The sequence below is a fragment of the Galeopterus variegatus genome, unplaced genomic scaffold, assembly GCF_000696425.1.
Source record: "Galeopterus variegatus unplaced genomic scaffold, G_variegatus-3.0.2 Scaffold2318, whole genome shotgun sequence".
Lineage (NCBI taxonomy): Eukaryota > Metazoa > Chordata > Mammalia > Dermoptera > Cynocephalidae > Galeopterus > Galeopterus variegatus.
Window position 1 is genome coordinate 188,089 of NW_007728429.1, and position 20,992 is coordinate 209,080.

Here is a 20,992-nt window from a genome sequence, read left to right on the forward strand (position 1 = left end):
TTATCAGTGTCATTTTTGATGAAAATAAGTAAATCTTCAGTTCAGCTGCATTAAGTTAAATGGAATAAAGTTGAATTTTCTTCCTTCTCCACATGCCTAACTCCAACAACCTCCCAAGCCATATGTTCATGTCCATCCCACCAATACGCAAAGACAGATACAAGGCTCCTTGAACTTTAGTCCAAAATGTGAGTAAATAAGTTCAAAGTAAATAAGGGCACTGCTAAATTTAAAGTAGACATGTTCTACTGGAAAACTTTGAGATACCTTCATTTGCCAACCATCTGCTTATTTCCAGTTCTTAGCTCTGTTTCAGAGAGTAAGATTGCCAAAGAGATGACCTTGAATCCCAACATCACAAAGCTAGAAGATGTTAAGAGATTATCAGATCTAAGTCGCCATGTCAAATGAGCCCCAAAGAGAATAACCATCCCAAGGTAACACAGCTAGTCAGCAGGAAAACAGGACTAGAGCTGAGGTATCCTGAGCCTGCTTCTCTGTCCATACAGGATGTGAACACATGGCATTTGTTTCTACACTTGTGGCTTGTAAGGGTAGGCAGCGGGGACTTCTCTTCAGGTGCATATAATGCCCATCTGACTTGAAAACGTATTTTCAATTGTTGGATGGATCCACACCATTGAGGACTGACCGAAGTCCTGTGTTCACAAGATGCAGTGTCAGATTAAACAGCTGCTGTGGATGGAAGGATAATGGCACAGACCCCTTTTAAGACTGCAGGTCCCAGGGTCTCAAAAATTTGGGCTTTCTTTCAGGCCCAGAGCTCGGAGGTTCGTTTGAGAAGTAGTTGATTTGCATGTGATAATGACAATAAACACTTATTAAGCATTTAAAATGTGCCAGGCACTGTGCTCGGATTTTACATGGATTGTCTCATTTAATTCTTCCAACAACCCTATGAGGCAAGTCTTATTATTCCCCATTTTTTAGAGAAGAAAACTGACAGTTGGTGAAATTAAGTACATTTCCAAGGTCTCAGTGCAACTGTGACTGTGTTCTCAGCCACACTGTCATGTTGCTGAGCAGCCAGGCCTACCAGGTGCTGTAATTTGGGTCCCTGAGATGCTAGCTGGTCCATGGGCCTCCAATCTGACCCACCGTGGGCTGTCACTCTACGTGAAGGTCCTTCATTTAAGTTGGGGCATTGAGAACTCTAATTTCCTTATTAATCCAGCTTGTCAGATGGAGACTGGTAGGATAAGACAGCTAGTTCACCTGAGATGCTCAAAGGAAAGATGAAGACGGATGCTTGTCGAGACAGGGTGCCAGGGAGCCTTTGAGGAACTTTCCCTTCTACCTGCCTGAGTCTCCGTCACATACGGCCCTTTCAGGATTTAACACAATGCCTGAAGTGACTGTACAGGCAGTCAGTTTTCCCAGGACCATCCCTGTTTATTCCCGTCGCCCCTGCAGTCATTAATAGTGCCCCCTTTCACTCTTAGAAGCACCCCAATTTTGATGACAAATTATCTGATCTTCCTAGAGAAAACAGACCTGTATTTCAGTCCTTTCTAGCCAAATGTTTGGAAGAAAATTCTTTATATTCTGAGGTTCATTAAATGGGGACAATGCCAATACCTCTCCTGCCAGCTTCTCAGGATTATTTTGAGGACCAGCTGAGCAAGCTGCTGTTATTGTGATTCGTCTTTGGGGTCTCCAGCCCTGAGCAGGGGTTCTCCCCTCTGCCTCTCTGCCAGCCTTGGGGGACATGGATGGGCAGCCATGGTGACCACTGTCCTCGAGCATGTCGCTCATGCCTGGATCACTCCCCGTGTGTCCACAGCAGGCTCCCTGTTGACCTTGGTCCCACGTAACAGTGCAAGCAGACATCCATCCCTGTCTTCCTGGGCCATTCCCAATCAGGTCTTGCTCTCTTCCTACAGGACCTGGAGGAGGTGCTCAAGAGTGAGCTGAGTGGAAACTTCGAGAAAACAGCCTTGGCCCTTCTGGACCGTCCCAGCGAGTATGCTGCCCGCCAACTGCAGAAGGCCATGAAGGGTCTGGGCACGGATGAGGCCCTGCTCATCGAGGTCCTGTGCTCAAGAACCAATAAGGTCAGTCCTAGCCGAGCCCTTGGACAAAGACCCTGAGGGAGCGTCCACAGCCCCATCAGAACTGGCTACAGACCCCAGAAGGGAAACTTCTCCCCTGCATTCCACCCACGGGTGAGCAAGTGTCTGGGCCCATAAAGTGTCTGCCTGGCCCACAAAGGAGAGACATTTCTTCCAGTCTTCCAGAGGTCAGTCTTGGTGTTGCTGCCCCTGGCTTGAAGGAATAGATCCTTCCAGAAGAGCTGTGTCAATCCAGCTTTTGTTTTTCTAAACTGATGCAGTTTTACAGGCAAAGGCACAATTCGACTTTGCCCCTCCCAACCTGACTTTGGGGTCTTCTGGCATGAATAATGCAAAAAGTAGTCCAAGCATGACCAGGTCACAGCCTCGGCCATGGCTATCACCTAGCATAGTGCACAGAAGAGACCATCACAAGGCAGGGAGGCAGGTGGTAAAGAGCGAATGCTCCTGGTGGCTGCTGGCCCTCCCTGGAGGGTTCTGTGTTCTATCAGCAGACCTCCCCTTTGTCCTTAGTCACATGCCACCACTTCAGGTACCGAAAAGAACAGCTGTTAAGGCCCTGGAGGAGCCTATTTGTCCTTGGTTCGAGAAGCCAGGAGGGCCAAGGAATTCATCAAGAGTAAAGAGGGCCCACAAATCTTTAATAGGAGGCCCCCACCCTGTTCACAACCACCCATCACGGTAGAATGGGGAGACTGAGCAAGGAAAATGCCAGATGAGCTGAGCACTCTTGAGGTCCCCGAGGAAGAAACAGCAGCAGTGGATGGAGCAGACGGCAGGGAAAACTGACGCACTTTGACGCTGAGATGACATTCGGAGCCTCCCGGCTGGTGACGCTGCTCACACTGCTCAATCATGTTCCCCAAAGCACCCCCATGACCCAAGCCACAGCTGCAAACCCCTCTCCAGAGCACCCCTGGACTTCTCCTCCCACAAGATAATAAAAACCCTCCACTTCCAGAAGGAGGTTCAGGTTAGGATTGTGCCTGAGAGGAGGGTTAGCACAGACCCCCAGATGACATCAGTCGGGCCGAGAGTCACACAGCGTTCCCCACTCAGTGCCTTCCTGTCCCAGAAGCACAGAGGCCCCAGCAGTGAGGCATCCAATGTCAAGGGCAGCTGGTACCTGCCTTTGCGAAAAGGTTAATTTTATTTACTTATTTTTCTCATCTTGTTTGACCACTGCTTTTTCACCCTCAGCCTAGTTTCTTTAAGGTCCTGGCCTCAACCAAGAAGCATGGCCTTTCTTTCAGTCAAGTGGATCTAATGATAAAGAGAAGAAAACCTGGCAGAGAGCAGGCGTCAGGTTCAGGCAGATCCTGGTGGGTTGCGGGGGAGGGGGAGCTGCTGAAACACAAGTGGTCAGCGTCCCCCAATACCCAGCCTTCCCCCTTCTCCCACCGTCCAAGCACAGCAGCCTCCCCACCATTGCCCTCCACTCCCGTCTCCCCATCACTGCCGCTGACTTTCATTTTAACCAGTTTGCAGGCCACGCTGCTGGGAACCACCCGGTCTTACACACTGCTGGTTCGGGTGTAAACTGAGGCAGCGCCTGGGGGGGACACTCAGCACAAGATGTTGAAATATAAAGCAATTCCTCCCCCCATGCATCCTAGAGAGAAACTTGTGCTCCTGCACACAGCAACTGTTTACTGAACAAAGCCTTTTTTGAAGTAGAGAAAAACTGAAAACAACATAAGCATCCATCAGTGAGAGGCTGGCTACACAAACTGCGGCTTATTGTGGGAGGGAACATTTTGTATCCGTGTAAAAATGCTGGGTGACTAGCTATGTACAAGCATAGCTGGATCTCCAAGACATTGTTATGGAGTGGAAAAATGAGTGAAAGAGTGACAGGTGTAGTATCCACTTCCTACACACATGACACGTACACAAAACCATTCTGTTTCTTCTCACTCACACATATTTACATACACAAATGCAAAGAAAATTACTGGGGAAGATAAACACTGAACTGCCAACACTGGCTGTCCGGGTGGGGATGGGGAGTTAGAGGAGAGAAGGCCGTGCTAGCTTAGATGATGCATTTTCAGTTGGGACTAAAGAGGGTGTATGCATATGTTACTTGGGTGTCTGAAATGTTTGCATAGAGAAGATCCCTTTACACCCATGGGACTTGCTCCAGGCCTGTGCCCTGGGATGCCCATAGGGATGCCCATCGTAAGAGGGAGTCACAAAGGTATCCTATGTCCAGAGACAGACTCTCACCTCTCTGTTTGTCTCTGTGTCTCTTAGTGTTCAACCCCACCTTGGAATATTGATCTTTTTTTTTTTTATTACCTTCCCTAGGAAATCATCGCCATTAAAGAGGCCTACCAAAGGCGTAAGTGACCTTTTGTTCTGGCTTTCTATAAAGTATGTTCCTTTCAAAATACCTCTGAGAAACTACATCATCTGCTTTCTCCCCCTTCTTCTTTCTTCCTCAAAAGTATTTGACAGGAGTCTTGAATCAGATGTCAAAGGTGATACAAGTGGAAACCTAAAAAAAATTCTGGTGTCCCTGCTACAGGTAAGAGTTAAGAAGTCCCACCTACTTTATGATCTTAGGAAATAATCCTCGGCAACATGGTACCATGATGAAAAAGGCAATGCAAGTAAATATTTCCTCCTTTTATTAAAAATGTGATTGAGGGATCATCAGCCCAACTACAATGAAATTATTCAATAGGGATTTCTCCTGTATTAACAATCTGCCTAGTCATTTGCAATTTACAGTCCCTTTCTGTTCATGAGTTAGTTCCTTAAGCATCACCATCTCATTTTGCCAGTGAGGAAACTTGGGTCTGGAAAGAATGGGTAACCTTCCCAGGTTCACACAGCCCATAAGTCACAGCCCAGGAGCAAGAACCAATCCACCTGACCTCAAGCAGGGCCCTTTTCATAACACACAACTCTGCACTTCCAGAATTCATCCTGAGTCTAGGCCTGTAAGAATGGCTGCAAGGAACTGGGTCAGGAAAGCAGGGCTTTCAGAGCTGGCCCTGCTCAGACACAGCTCCTGGGCCTCCAGACAGACAGCACCTGTATTCTCACTGACATACCCATCATTCCAAGCTTTGTGAATTTCATCTGTTTTGTTTCTTCTATTGTGGATGGACTGAGAGCACAGAACAAAAGAGAGTAGGCTTCAACTGAGGCAGGCAGGGTATGTGAGTTTTCTCTTGCTGCCTAACAAATAGCCACAAACTTAGTAGCTCAAAACAACATAGATCTATTATCTTACAGTTGCTACAGGTCTGGAGTCCAGGAATTGGTTAGCTGAGTCCTTTGCTCAGGGTCTCACCAGACTGAAATCAAGGTGTCAGACAGGGCTGCCAATTCATCCGAGGCTCAGAATCTTCTTCCAAGCTCACTGGTTGTTGGCAGAATTCATTTTCTTGTGGCGATATGCCTGATATCCCTGTTTTCCTGCTGTCAACCAGAGACCATTATCAACTCTGAGAGCCCATCCTCAGCTCCCTGCCATGTGGCCCCCATAGGCAGTTCACAACATGGCTGTTTTGTTTCCAGGCCAGCAGGAGTTCATCTCTCTGACTTATTCAATCTCTGAGCTTTTAAGAGCTCTACTGATTAGGTCAGGCCCACCCATGGTAATCTCCATTTTGATTAACTCAACTGATTAGGGACCTGAATTACATCTACAAAAACCTCCTTTGCCATCTAACATAACATAATCACAAGAGTGACATGTCATCATACTCATTGGTCTCACCCACACTCAAGGGAAGGAGATTATACAAGAGTGTGGGCCATTGGGTCATCTTAGAATTCTGCCTACCACAAAGGGCTTAAGTTAGATTTCTGTGACCTTCCATGACCACTGTGGGTCAAACGTGTCCCCCAAAAGTTCATGTACTGGAAACTTGATCTCCACTGTAACAGAGTTAAGAGGATGGGAAATCCAATCATGGTATTTGTATTAACCTGTTTCCATTGTTTATAACAATATCTGAAACTGGGTAATTAATACAGAAATAGAATTTATTTCTTACAGTTAATAAGCTGGGAAGTCCACAGTCTAGGGAGTGGATCTGGTAAGGGCCTTATTGGTAGTGACTCTACAGTGATGCAGGGTGTCACATGGCAAATGGCTTGAGCAACAGAGAGCTAAGTTTCTCACTGGCTCTCCTTATGAAGCCATCAGAACCACACCCATTATTCCATAATGGATCAATCTACTCATAAGGGCACAGTCCTCACAATCTAATCACCTCATCAAGGCCCCACCTCTCAATTACCATAATAGGATTTCCCCACCCTCTTAACAGTTACAGTGGGGATTAAGCTTCAATGAGTTTGGGGGGGACATTCAATCCACAGTAGTATTTGAAAGGTGGAGCTTTTTTTTTTCCTTTTTGTCTTTTTTTCGTGACTGGTAACGGGATCGCAACCCTCGGTGTCGCGCCCATATCGGGACCAGCAACGGGATCGCAACCCTCGGTGTCGCGCCTGCACCGCGCTCAGCCAGTGAGCAGACCGGTCTCTATATGGGATCCGAACCCTCGGCGGGAGCGCGGCCATACTCCCAAGCGCCGCACTCAACTGAGTGCGCCACCGGGCTGGCCTGAAAGGTGGAGCTTTTGAGAGGGGATTAGATCATACGGACTATACCCTTGTGAATGAATTAATCCATTCATGAAGTGATGCGTTGTCGTAGACATGGTTCTGATGGCTTTATAAGGAAAGCGAGTGAGAAGGTTAGCTCTCTTGCTCAGCCCATTCTCATCATGTGGCACCCTGGTCACCATGGTACCTTGTAGAGAGTTCCCACCCAGAGGAAGGCCCTCCCCAGATGTGTGCCCTGGACTAATAAATATCCTTTCTTTATAACTTTCATTTCTTTTCATTTCTCTATTCCAAGTTTCAGGTATTTTATTATAAGCAACAGAAACATACTAATACAGTGCTCTTCCATAACCAACTCTCAGGGTTCTTTAGCACTGGGACCCTGAGTGGTGAAATTTGGCATTTCGGAAGGAAGACTACTTTCTTTCCAATGGACTCACTCTAGGGGGCATCACAGGTTGCTGTCAGCCTGCTCAGAGGTCAGTGGGGTTTGTCAGTGACCTCAGTTTTTACAAAAAAAGAAAGAACAAGTGTTACCACAGAAGCTATTCTGTTTCTCAGCTGTGCCCAAGAGATGGCAGCAAAGAGCAGGCCTTGACACTTTGCCAGGCTGAACCGAACTTCAGGTCATTCCTCTGAAATCCCCACCCCCACCCCGCCCCCACGTTTTCCAGGACTTTCTCTTTTTGTTTTCTGTGGTCAAGCAGGAACTCAAGTTAATAACAATGTGTCAATTTTTGAAGGCAAATCGTGATGAAGGAGACAACGTGGACAAAGATCTAGCTGGTCAGGATGCCAAAGATCTGTATGATGTAAGTATGCAGATGTGCCAGTCTCCGCATATGTTTTTTTTTTTAATTATTAGCATTATTTGTAACAAATGTTTCTTTATTTCAAGCAAATGGGAGTTACTTGGGAAATAAGTATGACTGGTAAGAAATAAAGATATGCTTAGATCTTTACAGATCATATATAAAGAATTGTTCTTTATCCTCTATCCTTATCCTCTGGGGTTAACCACCTCAGATCCATTTTGGAACAAGGGAGGGTATAAATAATGTAAATAAATATGTAGAGTATACTTGTGGGCCAGAAGCTTAAAGGGCATAGTCAATCTATTTGACTTCTATTTAATGCATACTTTCTAATTTCCTGTGAGTGAGGTCTGGTCTGTACTGTACAAGTATATTCAGTCTTTTTGCAAAAGCCTTTTTCAAAACGTTTGTTTGACCCTTGAGGCAGGGGAAGGCCGCTGGGGCACTGATGAGCTCGCCTTCAATGAAGTCCTGGCCAAGAGGAGCCACAAACAGTTACGAGCCACCTTTCAAGCCTACCAAATTGTAAGTAATAAAGTTCTAGGGCAAGAGCATTCACTCAGAAACTGTCTTCAGTTATTTCCAAAAGAAGCCAAGATCTGGGATATGGAACTGGGGGCTCCATTACAACAGTGGTTTGCAATTGGGGGTGATTTTGTTCCCCCTCCCCAAGGATATTTGATCATGTCTGGAAACATTTGCATTTTTCACAAGTGGGGGAGGGGGCAGGGAAGGAAATAGTGCCACTGGCATCTAGAGGATAGAGACAACGGATTTTGCTAAACACCCTGCAGTGCAACAACTCCCAAAACGAAGAATTATCCAGCCCCAGATGTAGTGCTGAGAGGTTGGGAGAGGCTGGGGAAGCAGAGAAATGTCATGTTTAAGAGCAAAGCTCTACAGTCAGTGGAACCAGGTTCAAGTCTCAGTTCTACCACTGGCAAGTGACCAAACGTCTTCATCCTCTTTTGTAAAGCAGGGACCATCATTATAACACCCTCATAGAGTTATTTTAAGAGTTAAATAAGATAAAGGCTGAGAACAGTATCTGCCATGTGGTAAACACATAAATGTTCACTCTTATTATTATTATTCCAATTTACAGTTGGGCTAACAGTGCTTACCACTCTCAAGACAGATGTGATATACCTCCAAGACATGCTCCTGAAAGGATGTGTATAAATTATTTTTTTAATCTCATGATCACTTTAAGCCAACAAGGTAAATTAGCTATTTCAAGGCACATAGTAGTAAGTCCTTTCCAGAAAAACAGTCTTTAATTGCAAAAAGCTGTTAGTGAAGTATCAGATTTTGGGGGGGGGGGGGGGAGTCCTCCTATTTCATATTGTAGAGTGCTTTTACCTATTCAAATCACTTCTATGCCATGTATCTCATTTCAATTTCACAACAATACCGTAACTACAGCGCAGGCTGAACGGCTATTGTGACCCCAACTGCTATACAAGGAAACTCTGTTGAGTAAGGAACCATCTGTAACTTATCAGGACCACACAGCAAGTCAGTAGCAGAAAGTGGATGAGAGCTCCAAGATTCCCCAGCCTGAGCTCCTACCTCAGCTGCAGCTGGCCGCTCCTCACTTGAAATAGCATTTCCTGTGTTGCCAGCAGATGAAAAGACAATAAAGCCTTGGAATTTTATCATGACTGTATATAAGCCTTTAGGGCCCTCTGCTTTCAAATCGTGCCCAGTGTCATGATCAAAGGCAGCTGACCCTGCAGGCCCTTGGTGGACCATTGCCCAGAGCTGTATAGCCTCTGAGCCAGAGGACTTCTCTATGACCCAGATCCTCTTCCCATGTGATGGGGGCCACAGATGGAGCTTCTGGGAATGGCTGTCACTGTGGTCACTATAGAAGCACAATTACATGTGAGTGTGTATACTACTGACTACCTGCAAGGATACTCTGTAGGCTAATATCTCAAGGTTGATCCTGAAGCATCAGCAACAGTGTTACTAGAGAACCTGTTAAAAATGAGTATTCTTAGGGCCGGCCCGGTGGCGCACTGCTACAGTGCTCCGCTTGGGAGTGCGGCTGCGCTCCCGCCGAGGGTTCGGATCCCACATACAGACCAGTTCCCGCTCACTGGCTGAGTGAGGTGCGGACGCAACACCAAGGATTGCGATCCCGTTGCCGGTCCCGGTCCGGTATGGGCGTGACACTGAGGGTTGCGATCCGTTGCCGGACACGAAAAAAAGACAAAAAGGAAAAAAAATAAAAAATAAATGAGTATTCTTAGTCCCCACCCTGACCTACTGAATCAGATTCTCTGGGGTTGGAGTCTTACCCACTGTGTTTTAACACGTCTTCCAGGTGATTCAGATGCACGTTAAAGTTTGAGAAGTTGGTTCTAGGCCAGTAGCTGTACGGCCTTGGGCAAGTTATTAAGGGCTCTGTGCCTCAGTTTCTCCAACTGTAAAATAGGGATAATAATGGTACCTATGTCATAAGGTTAGTAAGGATTAAATGAATCAACAGAAGTAAGCATTTAGTACCTGGCATGCAGTAGGTGCTCAATAAACATTAGCAATTGTTAGGAGTCTCCCTTTGTAAACCAACAGTGCCAAAAATCAGATCTAAGGCTCAAATGGACAATAAAGTAACCTATGGATTTGTTGATTCCTTCCATGAAACCAGCTCTAAAATTCTACCTACTCATCTATTCCAAAAGCTTTGCTCAAACATTTTTTATCTTGATTTTTATTGTTGATTTTTTAGACTTTAGGATCTGGGTTCTACAAGCTTTCTCCCCCCACCCCACCCCCCGCCCTGCCCTGGTTTCTTTTTTTTTTCAATTTTATTTATATTTATTTTTGTGGGGTACGGTGTGTCGTTTCAATATATACATACACTGCACTATGATTCACTTTTTTGGTCCCCATTAGCTCACCCCTCATCCTCCTTCCCCTCCAGTAACCATTATTCTACTCTCTACTTTTTTTTTTTTTTACACACAAAGATTAACATCCTTATTGCAAAAAGAACTCTTGAAAATGAATTAGAAAAATCTAAGCAGAAATTTGGTGAAGGACATGAGCAGATAAGTCACACACCCCAAAGAAACACAGATGGTTAGTAAATACATTCTAAGATCTGGTTGCAGACGGAGGCAGGGCTAAGGCCCCTTTAGTCTCTGACCAAAGGTACTATGGTGTATTATGTGGCATAGGTTGTCCTGGCTTAGAGTTGAAATTTAATTTTTGGCACAAAAACTAAAGGGTTTTACCCTTTATTTGCCCTCTAAACCTGAGCCTTAACTTCTGACACTCTCAGCAATTCCAGCCAAGCAACAGAGCTTCCCCAAACTGCTACGTCGTACAAGATTATTACAGTCCCAAATTTTACCAAATATGAAAGATTTGTATAGTTATAAAGCCAAAGTAAGTTCCCCAAACAGGGCTCAGCATAAACGGTAGATATACATACCCACAGCCAATTTGAGGAAATCAATTTTAAAAGAAAGAAATGTTTTCCCTCTTCTTCTAATTACCTCCCTACAGGCATTGCTACTTGTTTAACTAGAGTCTTTGAGATTTGTTTGGAATCCACCCTCATAATTTGTTTTTGTAATGAGATCAGAAAACTTGGTTCTATCCAAAGAGCCCCTAGAATGAAGCGTTCCAGTAACTGAAAAGCTTGCAAAGAAGAGTCCCAATAGCTTGGCCAGTCCATTGTTTTCAGATTGTGCCCTGTGGAGCCCAGGGAGGTGCCTCGGAGGCTACCAGAAGCAGGGATGGGGCAGAAGGAGACATCTCATTGTATTGTGTGAATAGCACCCCCTGGAGTTGTGTGAGGAAGAGACCCTGAGAGGGCAGAAACTTGGCATTAATGCCCAGGGCTGGAGTAGGGAGACCACCTTCCATCTCCCCCCTCCCCAGCACAGCTCTGCTTTTCTGCTTTTATCTGTTTTGTAGGCTGAAATTCCACATAAAATTGAAAAACACTGTTCTGGCCTGATATGAACAATAGAATCAGAAAGTGGTTTGAGGGCCGGCCCGGTGGCGCAATGGATAGTGCGCCACTTGGGAAGCGCGGCGGCGCTCCCGCCCGAGGGTTCGGATCCCACATACAGACTGGTTCCCGCTCACTGGCTGAGCGAGGCGCGGGAGCAACGCCAAGGGTTGCGATCCCGTTGCCGGTCCCTGGTCCAGTACGGGGGCAACACTGAGGGTTGCGATCCGTTGCCGGACACAGAAAAAGACAAAAAAAAAAAAAAAAAGAAAGTGGTTTGATGTGAGGATTTTTTTTTTTTTGCTAAACACAGACCTATGTGAACAAAATGTTGTCTTGAAATGCAATCTCAGTCTATGGAACAAAAACCCTATTTCTAGGAAAGTGATATCAGTGCCTTCCACAATACCAGCTCCCACATCAAACCGAACAAAGGTTGGGGGCAGCTAAAGAAGGGACAAGATTGAAGGCACCTTCCCTTCCCCCACCAATCTGGTTTCCATTGCCACACACCAAGGCCTCGAAACACACAAACAATGACTAGCAGCTCAAGCAACAGGGCTTCATCTGATCTGGACCCCCCTCCCCCACATAAATCGTGCTTGCATCACAAAGAATATCTTGTTTACCTGTGTTTTCAAAATAAACTATGTAAACTCCACTCGTATGCACTCATAGGCCCCAATTATTTATAGAATCAATTGTGTCATATCCTCAAAAGATAATTTCCAAGAAAGAAGTTTCAGCATCTCTAATGTTTAACTGCATTCCCCTAAACCCAGCAAAGCGCTCTCCTTTCACTTTATTTGTCTGCCCTGAGCTTGGCCCAGGCAGTATTTGTGTTAAGGATAGTCACAATTTACTCTGAACTTCAGCTTCTGTAAATATTTGGAAAGAAACCTAATGTGTAATGCTGTGCAGAGCAATATGTGAGTCAATGGTGACTATAGGATCATTTGAAACCAGCCCAGAGTGAAGAGAAGTGGCATTTTGAGGTGGTCAGCTCCCCAGGGGGCTTCCTGCCCTTACAGCCCTGCTCTGTCAGGCACATTATGTCAAGTCCTTATCATGAGCTTCACAGCTCCTACTTATTTCACCCAAACTACAAGCGACTGAGTCCCCAGTCCCAGGACAAGGCAGGTGCAGGTCAGATTATAATAACACCAACACCACCTTCTCTTAATTACTACACGTTCATTCTTGATATCTGTTGAGGTAGTTCCTCACACCTTATTCTACTTCTTCAAAAGTATCTTGGTAATTCTTAGGAATAAAATTGGGACTTTGATGGCAATTTCTTTGAAACTGTAGGTCATATATTGATACAGATCAGTAATCACAGCCTCCTAGGAAATTGGGACTGAAAAGGATTAAAAAACACATTGGAAACTAAAGTACTATATAAATATAAAGGATTATTGTTACAGCATAAATTATTTGTTCCTCCATTCCCTAATTTTACAAGTGAGAAGATGAGGTCAAAGGAGTGGGACTGCCTGGAGTCATCAGGGGGCCAATCTGGACTAACTCCTCAGCAATGAGAGCCCCACTCCAGCCCTGCAAGGCAAGAGGCAAAATAGGAGTTCCCTAAGGCCACAGGACTATATCTGACAGTTGGGGGCTTTCTATAGAGGAGCAACCACCCCAAGAGTTCCAAGGCCCAAAGAACCTGGAATAACGGCTGGGCCTTGGTTGTCTCTCCAGCTCATCGGCAAAGACATAGAAGCAGCCATTGAAGAGGAAACATCGGGAGATTTGCAGAAGGCCTATTTAACTCTAGGTAAAGTAAAGTTGGGCGAATGCCTGACTTAGGTTGGGCTCCCTGGAACCAAACTCAGAGACAGAGGCTTGAAAGGCAGGGAAGAGTTTTGGGAACAGCACATCTGAGCAGCATTGGGCAAGAGGGAGAGAGTGAATGTGACGCAGTCGCAACAGGAGATTGGCAGGTCCCTCAGGGAGCTCTGAAGCTGCCATGCCCAAAGCGGAGCACGGGAGCCAGGCCTTTGCACCCCACATCAACTAGTCACTGGATGCTGGCTACACCCAGGGAGCATTAGCAAGGCAGCAGCTCTGTCCCTTGGAGGGTGATTTGGGGGGAGGGACTCAGCTGTGAGCTGTCAGCAGGCAGCCCTTGAATTCTGAAGAGGGCATCTTAGTGGCACATAACAGTATCCACTACAGTCTCACTAAGATCATGGGTCACTGAGAGCATCTGTCAATGGCCTGGGACCATTATCTAGTCTCACGTAGCAGTATGTGGTTCATATGACACTCAAAAGTACCCACATTTAGAATACATGAGCAAGTTTTTGCACATGTCCGATGGTTTGTAGGTTTCCTTTTCCACCTGGTTTCCTTCCACATTTGCAAAGAATGAGGTCTATTTAGAAAAAGAGGGGAGGGAGACCAGGTCTTTACCATGCCAAGCAAATCCCAGGACCTTCTTTCCCGGTGTTGCCCAAGGGCAGGAAATAACAGAGAGAAGGGCACAGGGCTGTGTCTGACAGGCTCCTTTTTTTTTTTTTTTTGCAAGCCCTGGAATGAAGGCATTGTCCATTGTCCACACTCCTGTGCTGAGGAGTCCAGGGCACCATCCCAAATGGCACAAGAACTAGAGAGACATAGCCCCAGAAGTGGAAGAACCAAATAAGCAACCCTGGAAGTTAAAAAATGTGCTCCAGTTGCCAAACTCCTTTGTTTGGTGTTTTGGGATTTCTTTTGAACAATGTCAGCAATTGATTTTTTTCCATCCATCCTCATCTTGCATTCAAATTAACAGGACCCCACTGTGATGTACAGAGGCCTAAGCACCCTGAATGTTACTCGTGACCCACACTGGATACGCACATGAGCCCTAGTATCTAACTGTTCTTAGGGCTTTAGGGAAGAGCCTCTTAGGCAGATGGAGGGATCTACTCATGGCCTGGTTCTGAGGCTCCAAATCCTCACTGTACAGATAATCAGGAAAACATCAGAGTGCAGTCAGAAGATGGCAATACAGCCACTCAATGATTTAACCTATTTCTCAGCTCCTGCCTGGGCCCACGGGTTGTGCCAGGTCGGGGGATCAGAGGTAAACAAGACCCAGTTCCTGCTCATAAGGAGCTTAAAGGCCGTGGTGGACACACAAGTCAACGGGTGAGGCTGCAGCAAAGATAAAAAACAGACAGAGCAAGGACAGGACAGAGGAAGGAAAAACCAAGTCCCTAGATTGGGGACCATGGACTGCAGGAGATGGTGTCCTCCAGTGGTAGCAAAACTAAAAGTGATTAGAAAAGACCTTGAGAATAAACCACACAAATAATAGAACATGACTATATTTTCCACACACTCCCCACCCTACTCCCACCTGACACATAAAGATGCCAGTTTGTGTCTAAAATCTAGGAGAAGGGCCTGAGACCCAATGACTCCCACCACTCGCAGCCTCTGGAGCAGCACTTCTCAGAGTGGGGTCCCTGGGCCACGTGCATCGGAATCACCTGTTAGACACAGTTTCCGGGGCCCCACTCTAGGTTACCCATTGAGAACCCCCAGGAGCAGAGCCCAGGAAGCCACACTTTTATAAGCTCCCAAGGAACTGTCTTGAGCTCATCAAAGTTTGAGAACTCCTGCTCTGAAGGCGAGGAGAGGCGAGAAGCTGAGCGGGCAGCCCTTCCTTCCACTCGCCATAGACTGCTCCATTCCACATCCTCCCCAGTGGTTCGCACCCAGTCTTTCAAGGGATTCCCCCTGCTGCTAACAGAGGTTGTTCCCCAGACATGCATAGATTTGTTTGGTTGGTTTGTTTTTTGGTTTTTTGGTGGCTGACTGGGTACAAGGGCCTGAACCCCTGACCTTAGTGTTATCAACACTGCACCCTAACCAACTGAGCTAACTGGCTAGCCCAGGCACAGATTTTATAGAGCAGAAAAGTTGAGAGTTCTTCCCAAAATATCAAGAAGAAGGAACGTCAAGGGAGAAGACCCCTATGTAGGGGTAGAACCCACTGATATTAGGCAGACAATCAATTCAGCAGCAAGTAGTGCTGCACAGGAGAGGATCTTCAGGAAATATCTGTAGAGGTCACTGGCTCAAATTGTCTGGAGACCACAGTGAGTCTCAGATATGCTGATTCCCAAGATAGCAGACAGTTCCCCCCACCTCTGCCATCAACCCAGCATCTTTTGGGTTGTTCTCAGAATAAAGAGACTACCAGGATCTGGGCTTTTCTTTTCCATGAAACTCTGGTGGCCGCCACATGGCCTATAAAAGAAGGACACTGACCCCCAGTGTAGATTCTGCTTCCCTAATCCTGTTCCCCTCCCTTGCTCTTAAACATCAGTCACACAGGCAATTACCTAGAAAACAAGAGTCCCCATTACAGAACATATTAAGGTTGCATGTTCCCCATTTTTGCTGAATTTATTATTATTCATCACTAACATTAAAAAACTTTGGTGGTTCTACAGAAATGTTAACAGTCTAAAGAGTAAATGGTTTGCTCCTGTAACATGTTAGTCATGATAGATCCAGATGAGCCAGGAGGAGGGGAGAGGAATAATGGTTTATCCCCAGTAGCAGAGATATGCCTGATCACCTGGTGATGAAAACAAGTAGAAGCCACACTTCATTAATCTGTGGGCAGATCAAAGCTGGCAGGTAAGGGAAGGGCCAGAAGAAAGCCAGTAATAGCATCATAGGAAAGTGATCTTTAGAAAGGATCAAACTAGGGCCGGCCCGGTGGCGCAATGCTACAGTGCGCCGCTTGGGAGAGCGGCGGCTCTCCCGCCGAGGGTTTGGATCCCACATACAGACCGGGTCCCGCTCACTGGCTGAGCGAGGTGCGGGCGCAACACTGAGGGTTGCGATCCCGTTGCCGGTCCCGGTCTGGTACGGGCGTGACACTGAGGGTTGCAATCCGTTGCCGGACACAAAAAAAAAAAAAAAAAGAAAGGATCAAACTTCATCAAGCCCACATCCCAGATCGCAAACTAAGAAGATGGCGGGGAACCTCAAAAAGATTCAGAGGTGAGGCTCACATGGCAAACCCAGTGGGGAAAAGCGGAGGGTAGGAGGGCTGTTTAGCCCAGGCAAGCAGGCCATGGTCCAGCTGAAAAACTGGTTATGAAGTTTTATCACAGAAGGTCGCTGGCCAATGTGTGTTTCCCCTCAGAACCCCTAGTCCAGCACTAGAGATTTCACGTAGTTGTGAAAAGTCATTTCTGCTGGTGAGAACTGTGAACTTGGCAGGGAGAGCCGGAGGAGGCCACCGTGCTGTTTCTCCAGCAGGTCTTCAGAAACCAGGAGAGGCTCTTATTTCCCTGAAGTGGTTTTGACCCGGCTCTGCTTAAAGAGGCCAGGTGCCCTGACCCGGGGAATCTTCCAGATCTCACTCCACAAGTGTGAAGTCAGCTCCTTTCAAACCTCTGCATCCCAGTTCAGTCAGCTCCGAGGGCAGCCAGGTGACATCTGAGCCAGGTCTGCTTTTTCAGAGCGTCTCCATATTATTCAACAAAACATGAAAGCCTCACATTCTCTCTTCCTTTGTCTGGCCCAGTGAGATGTGCCCGGGATCGCGAGGGCTATTTTGCCGAATGTCTGTACAAGTCCATGAAGGGTGCAGGGACCGATGAGGAGACGTTAATTCGCATCCTTGTGACCAGGGCTGAGGTAAGACACACTCGATTCCCAAGAGATGGCCGCACCTTCTCTTTTCTCCACCACTGATGTCATCGACAAGTAGTTTTTATTAAGAGCCTATTTACAGAAAAAGTAAAACAGAGATGGCCCTCACCTGTCCAGAATTGGTAGAAGACATGTGCTCTGTTTCCATCTATTTCTTTTTATAAAAATACAATGATCGCCACTTCTAATTTTGTCATCCAGGGCTCCAGAGGGCTCCTGGCGCTGTGCACAGGGGACGTTGTAGAGCTGTGCTGAGGTAGCGCAGCTGTGCACGGCTCCGTTTTAAGGAACACAAAACAGAGATGCTGAGAGAGGTCACCCGGTGGCAGAGACAATAAGCAAATGATTTCCTAATTCCGGAGCTAGGCCTTTCTTTCACTGAACACAGCACAGAAGCCCTGTTTTGTACAAGAAACACATCAGCATAAGACATTTCTCAATCTACTTTTTATTGTTGGCCCCCTAATGAACCTTTGTAAACACATTTTTTCCTAATTGTCAAACCCTTCCCTCCCCCCAAATGTTAACAGCACAGGTGATACTGTACATCTGTTTATGTGCCATGTGAATGTCAGTGCTTTATACATCAAAAGATTGTGTTTTTCACCCCCTAAGACCTGATTTGCCCTCTTGGACAATGCATGTGTGTAAGAAAGGGAAGGGGCGTGAGGAGCCCAAAGCTTGAGAGCAGCTGTCGGGATTCACCGCTAATGCGCTGGGACGTAGGGCCACAGACAGAAGGGGGCACAGAACGAAGGGGAAACAGCATTTCGTCTGCAGCGCGAGGAGCCTTGGAGAATGAAGTGGAACTAAGCACATGAAAACCACAGACATCTTCCCTCAAAAAAATGTTAAATGAAGGGGGACAGATCCCAACCCAAATTCTGATCCATGGCTTTTTGATAAATAATGCTTAACATCTGACACTGTTTTTAAATATAACTTTGCAATGCGCCAGTCTTTCATTTTTCTTTCTATTCCTGGAATTTCTCCCCCGCCCCCTTCTCCTCCTCCACCACTCATCTTTTTCTTTTTCTCGTAAAGGCCATGTCTCTCTCTCTTTCCTCTTTCCCTTTGCCAGTCTCTCTGCTGCTCTCCTGCAGTTTCTCTCGTTCTCCATTGTTCTGAATCTCTCCAGGAGCCTGTCTTCTCTGCCTCTCTGTCTCTTAGCTACTAAACCCCCAGCCAAAGTCAAAGTCAAAAAGGTCTCGAGGGACTCAAAGGGGCCGGTTTGCAACAGAGCAGACCCAGGATTCTGAAAGACCCCCAGGGAGGCTGGATGGATCCAGAGGGCTTTTCAGGGTTCTCTGTTCAGTCCAACGTGGACCATAAATGTTTGGTTCCAAGGTGCCCTGTCCTATCTCAGTATTGATCACATGTTCTGGGTCATCTCCACATGGGGACAGTTTCCTCAGAGTGCTTCAGGCCCCAATAGATATAGTTTGGCTGGATCCTCTAATCCCCAAAAGCCACGTGGTACTAGAAGTGTGCCCCAGTGCCACCCACCTTCCTGCCCCTACCCCAGCCCTGGCCAGGAGCCAAGCAGGGGACACACAAGCCAGGGAGCAGATGGACATGCACCGCCTGCCTCCCGTGCTCTCTCCTTCTGCTCAGCATCCACTTCACACAGTCCTCTTTCCCCCACCTCCTCCTGCTCCCGTCCTCCTCAGCTCTCTCAGTTCAGCTCTCTAACTGGGGCAGGAGAAGAAAGATCCAGAAAGCCGAGCCACAGTTTCCAGGTCTGGAGTACAAGGTAGCGTCTAAACCAAACAAAGAAAAAAAGAAAAGAGAAAAACAGTCCTGGTTAAAGAGAGCTCTTTGCTTTTTTTAAATAAGTCTCATTATGTTCTATCTAGAATTACATCTTTTCTGGTGTAAGTATTATCTCCCTTACTAGGGTGTAAGAGTCTTTAGGCAGAGAAATATTTTCATTTGTTTTTCTCCTCAGTCCCATCCCCACCTCCAGCACCTAGGTTTTTCAAGCTCTCGATGAGTTAGATTCAAAATAAATACTACAAACTGATATTGATTTGAATTTTGTTGATTGGCACTAATATCCTTGCTGATCAGGGTATGAGGGAAAAAATGCTTAATCTTAAAACTGTGTTGACAATTTTCTTAACCTTATGCCAGAGGTTAGCAACTATACCCCATAGGCCATGTCAGGCCCACAACCTGTTTTTGCACAGTCTTGCTAACCTAAGAACAATTCATTTTCAAATAACTGTAAAAAATTCAAAAGAAAAATAATATTTTGTAACACATAAAAAATTATATGAAATTCAAGCGTTAGCCTCCATAACGTTTTAATGGAACATATACACACACAGACACCTCTGCAAACTTTGGGAAGCTTAACTCAGATTTCCTTGTCTCATGCACAAAATGGAAATAATAATAGTCCTACCTCCAAGGGCTGTTTTAAGGCATAAATCAGCAAATGAGTACAATGTGCTTAGAATAGTGCCTGCTGTTTATGGTGAACACACTGTAAATGTTGTTTTCTCTGTGGCTGTTATCTTTCCTACAGGTGGACCTTCAGGGGATAAAAGCAAAGTTCCAAGAGAAGTATCAGAAGTCCCTCTCTGACATGGTTCGCTCGGACACCTCTGGGGACTTCCGGAAACTGCTAGTGGCTCTCTTGCACTGATGACGCAATGGGAACATGGGGAGAAACAACCTTTGTCAAGAGCACATTCCAAAGCAAACTTGTAAATGAGACTCCAGCACAAAAAACCCTCAAGAGTCCTGGCTTATTTTCTTGGCAGCTTAAGCGGTGTAGCAGGCCAAGCTGTTTAAGTTAAGGGCAGCAACGTCAAGATGCTTGGGCAGGTCACCTTGAACGCTGGCTTAGCAAGTATCTGGGCTGCCTCTTAACTTTCCCTTAGCATAATAACCGAATGCTTTCTAAGTACAAATGAAATCAGAAGTTGAAAAAATTAGGCATTTGTAATAAAATGTTTAGAAGAATATGCATCTCACAGGGCTGTGTATGTTCTATGTAAAGATTAAATGGTTAATGCACAGGGAAGGCAAAATTAACAAGTTTGCAATTTTCCTTCTGTGTGTTCAATTTCAAAGCCTCAGCGTTAATTAAAGTTGTGGATTATGCCTCCATCAGCTGCTTTTCCAAAGACTGGCTTGATTACTTTGGGCTCTTGTCCTGGAAATACATGCTTGTGAAATTCAAACATATTTGGGAAATGCAAACAGTTAACATTTATTAATAATCACCCAGGACAGTGATAAAGGCTAGAAGCAAGAAAACAGTTGACCTGCCTATGTGTAATGTACCTAGGGGTAAAATTCACAAATCTGCTACCTGGTTTAATTGGGTTTTCTTATTTCTCTAAATATTTGACCCATTTGAGTCTTCCGTCTGATCTTAAAATACAATTAGGCTGATCATAGTGCCAATGAGATCAAGGTCGATGGTCCTCCCCTCAAGTGCATTGGCTCGGCACCAATATAATCTCCGTTCTAAGATGTTGGTCTCATAGCCACATGTTGGTAGACCTAGAGGGATCTCTCAAAAGAACCTGGACACCTTAGTCCAATAATTCATTGAATGATTATTTGTGTCTGGCACTACTAAGTAGCATAAATTTTATACCTTATCCTCCCCACAGCTCTATGAGGTTAATGTTTGCTCTCATTTGTCAGCTGAGGAAACTGAGACATTAAGTAACCCAGCAAGTGATAGAATTTGCAAGTGATATTGTTGGCAAGTGACAGAATTAAGATTTGAATGCAGTGCTGGCTAACTCCAGAAATCACACTACTGTTTTTCTTAGAAAAATAACTCGAAGCACATGGTAATAGGTCTGTATTCATTAACTCGCTTCACTCCCTATTATCTT

At 45.8% G+C, this 20,992-nt stretch overlaps 1 protein-coding gene across 2 annotated transcripts in view; it reads left to right on the forward strand.

Moving 5' to 3' along the window:
• ANXA13 (annexin A13) overlaps window positions 1–20,252 on the forward strand; it is a 63,286-nt gene extending 43,034 nt beyond the window's left edge. For both annotated transcript variants that reach the window (XM_008581295.1, XM_008581294.1), the window contains 8 exons: window positions 1,905–2,075; window positions 4,404–4,437; window positions 4,544–4,623; window positions 7,424–7,492; window positions 7,919–8,020; window positions 13,170–13,245; window positions 17,005–17,117; window positions 19,663–20,252. In XM_008581295.1, the coding sequence (XP_008579517.1) occupies window positions 1,905–2,075; window positions 4,404–4,437; window positions 4,544–4,623; window positions 7,424–7,492; window positions 7,919–8,020; window positions 13,170–13,245; window positions 17,005–17,117; window positions 19,663–19,782 (765 nt within the window). In that variant the 3' untranslated portion in view covers window positions 19,783–20,252. The remainder of the gene's footprint in view (window positions 1–1,904; window positions 2,076–4,403; window positions 4,438–4,543; window positions 4,624–7,423; window positions 7,493–7,918; window positions 8,021–13,169; window positions 13,246–17,004; window positions 17,118–19,662) is intronic.
• The last annotated feature ends 740 nt before the right edge of the window (window positions 20,253–20,992 follow it).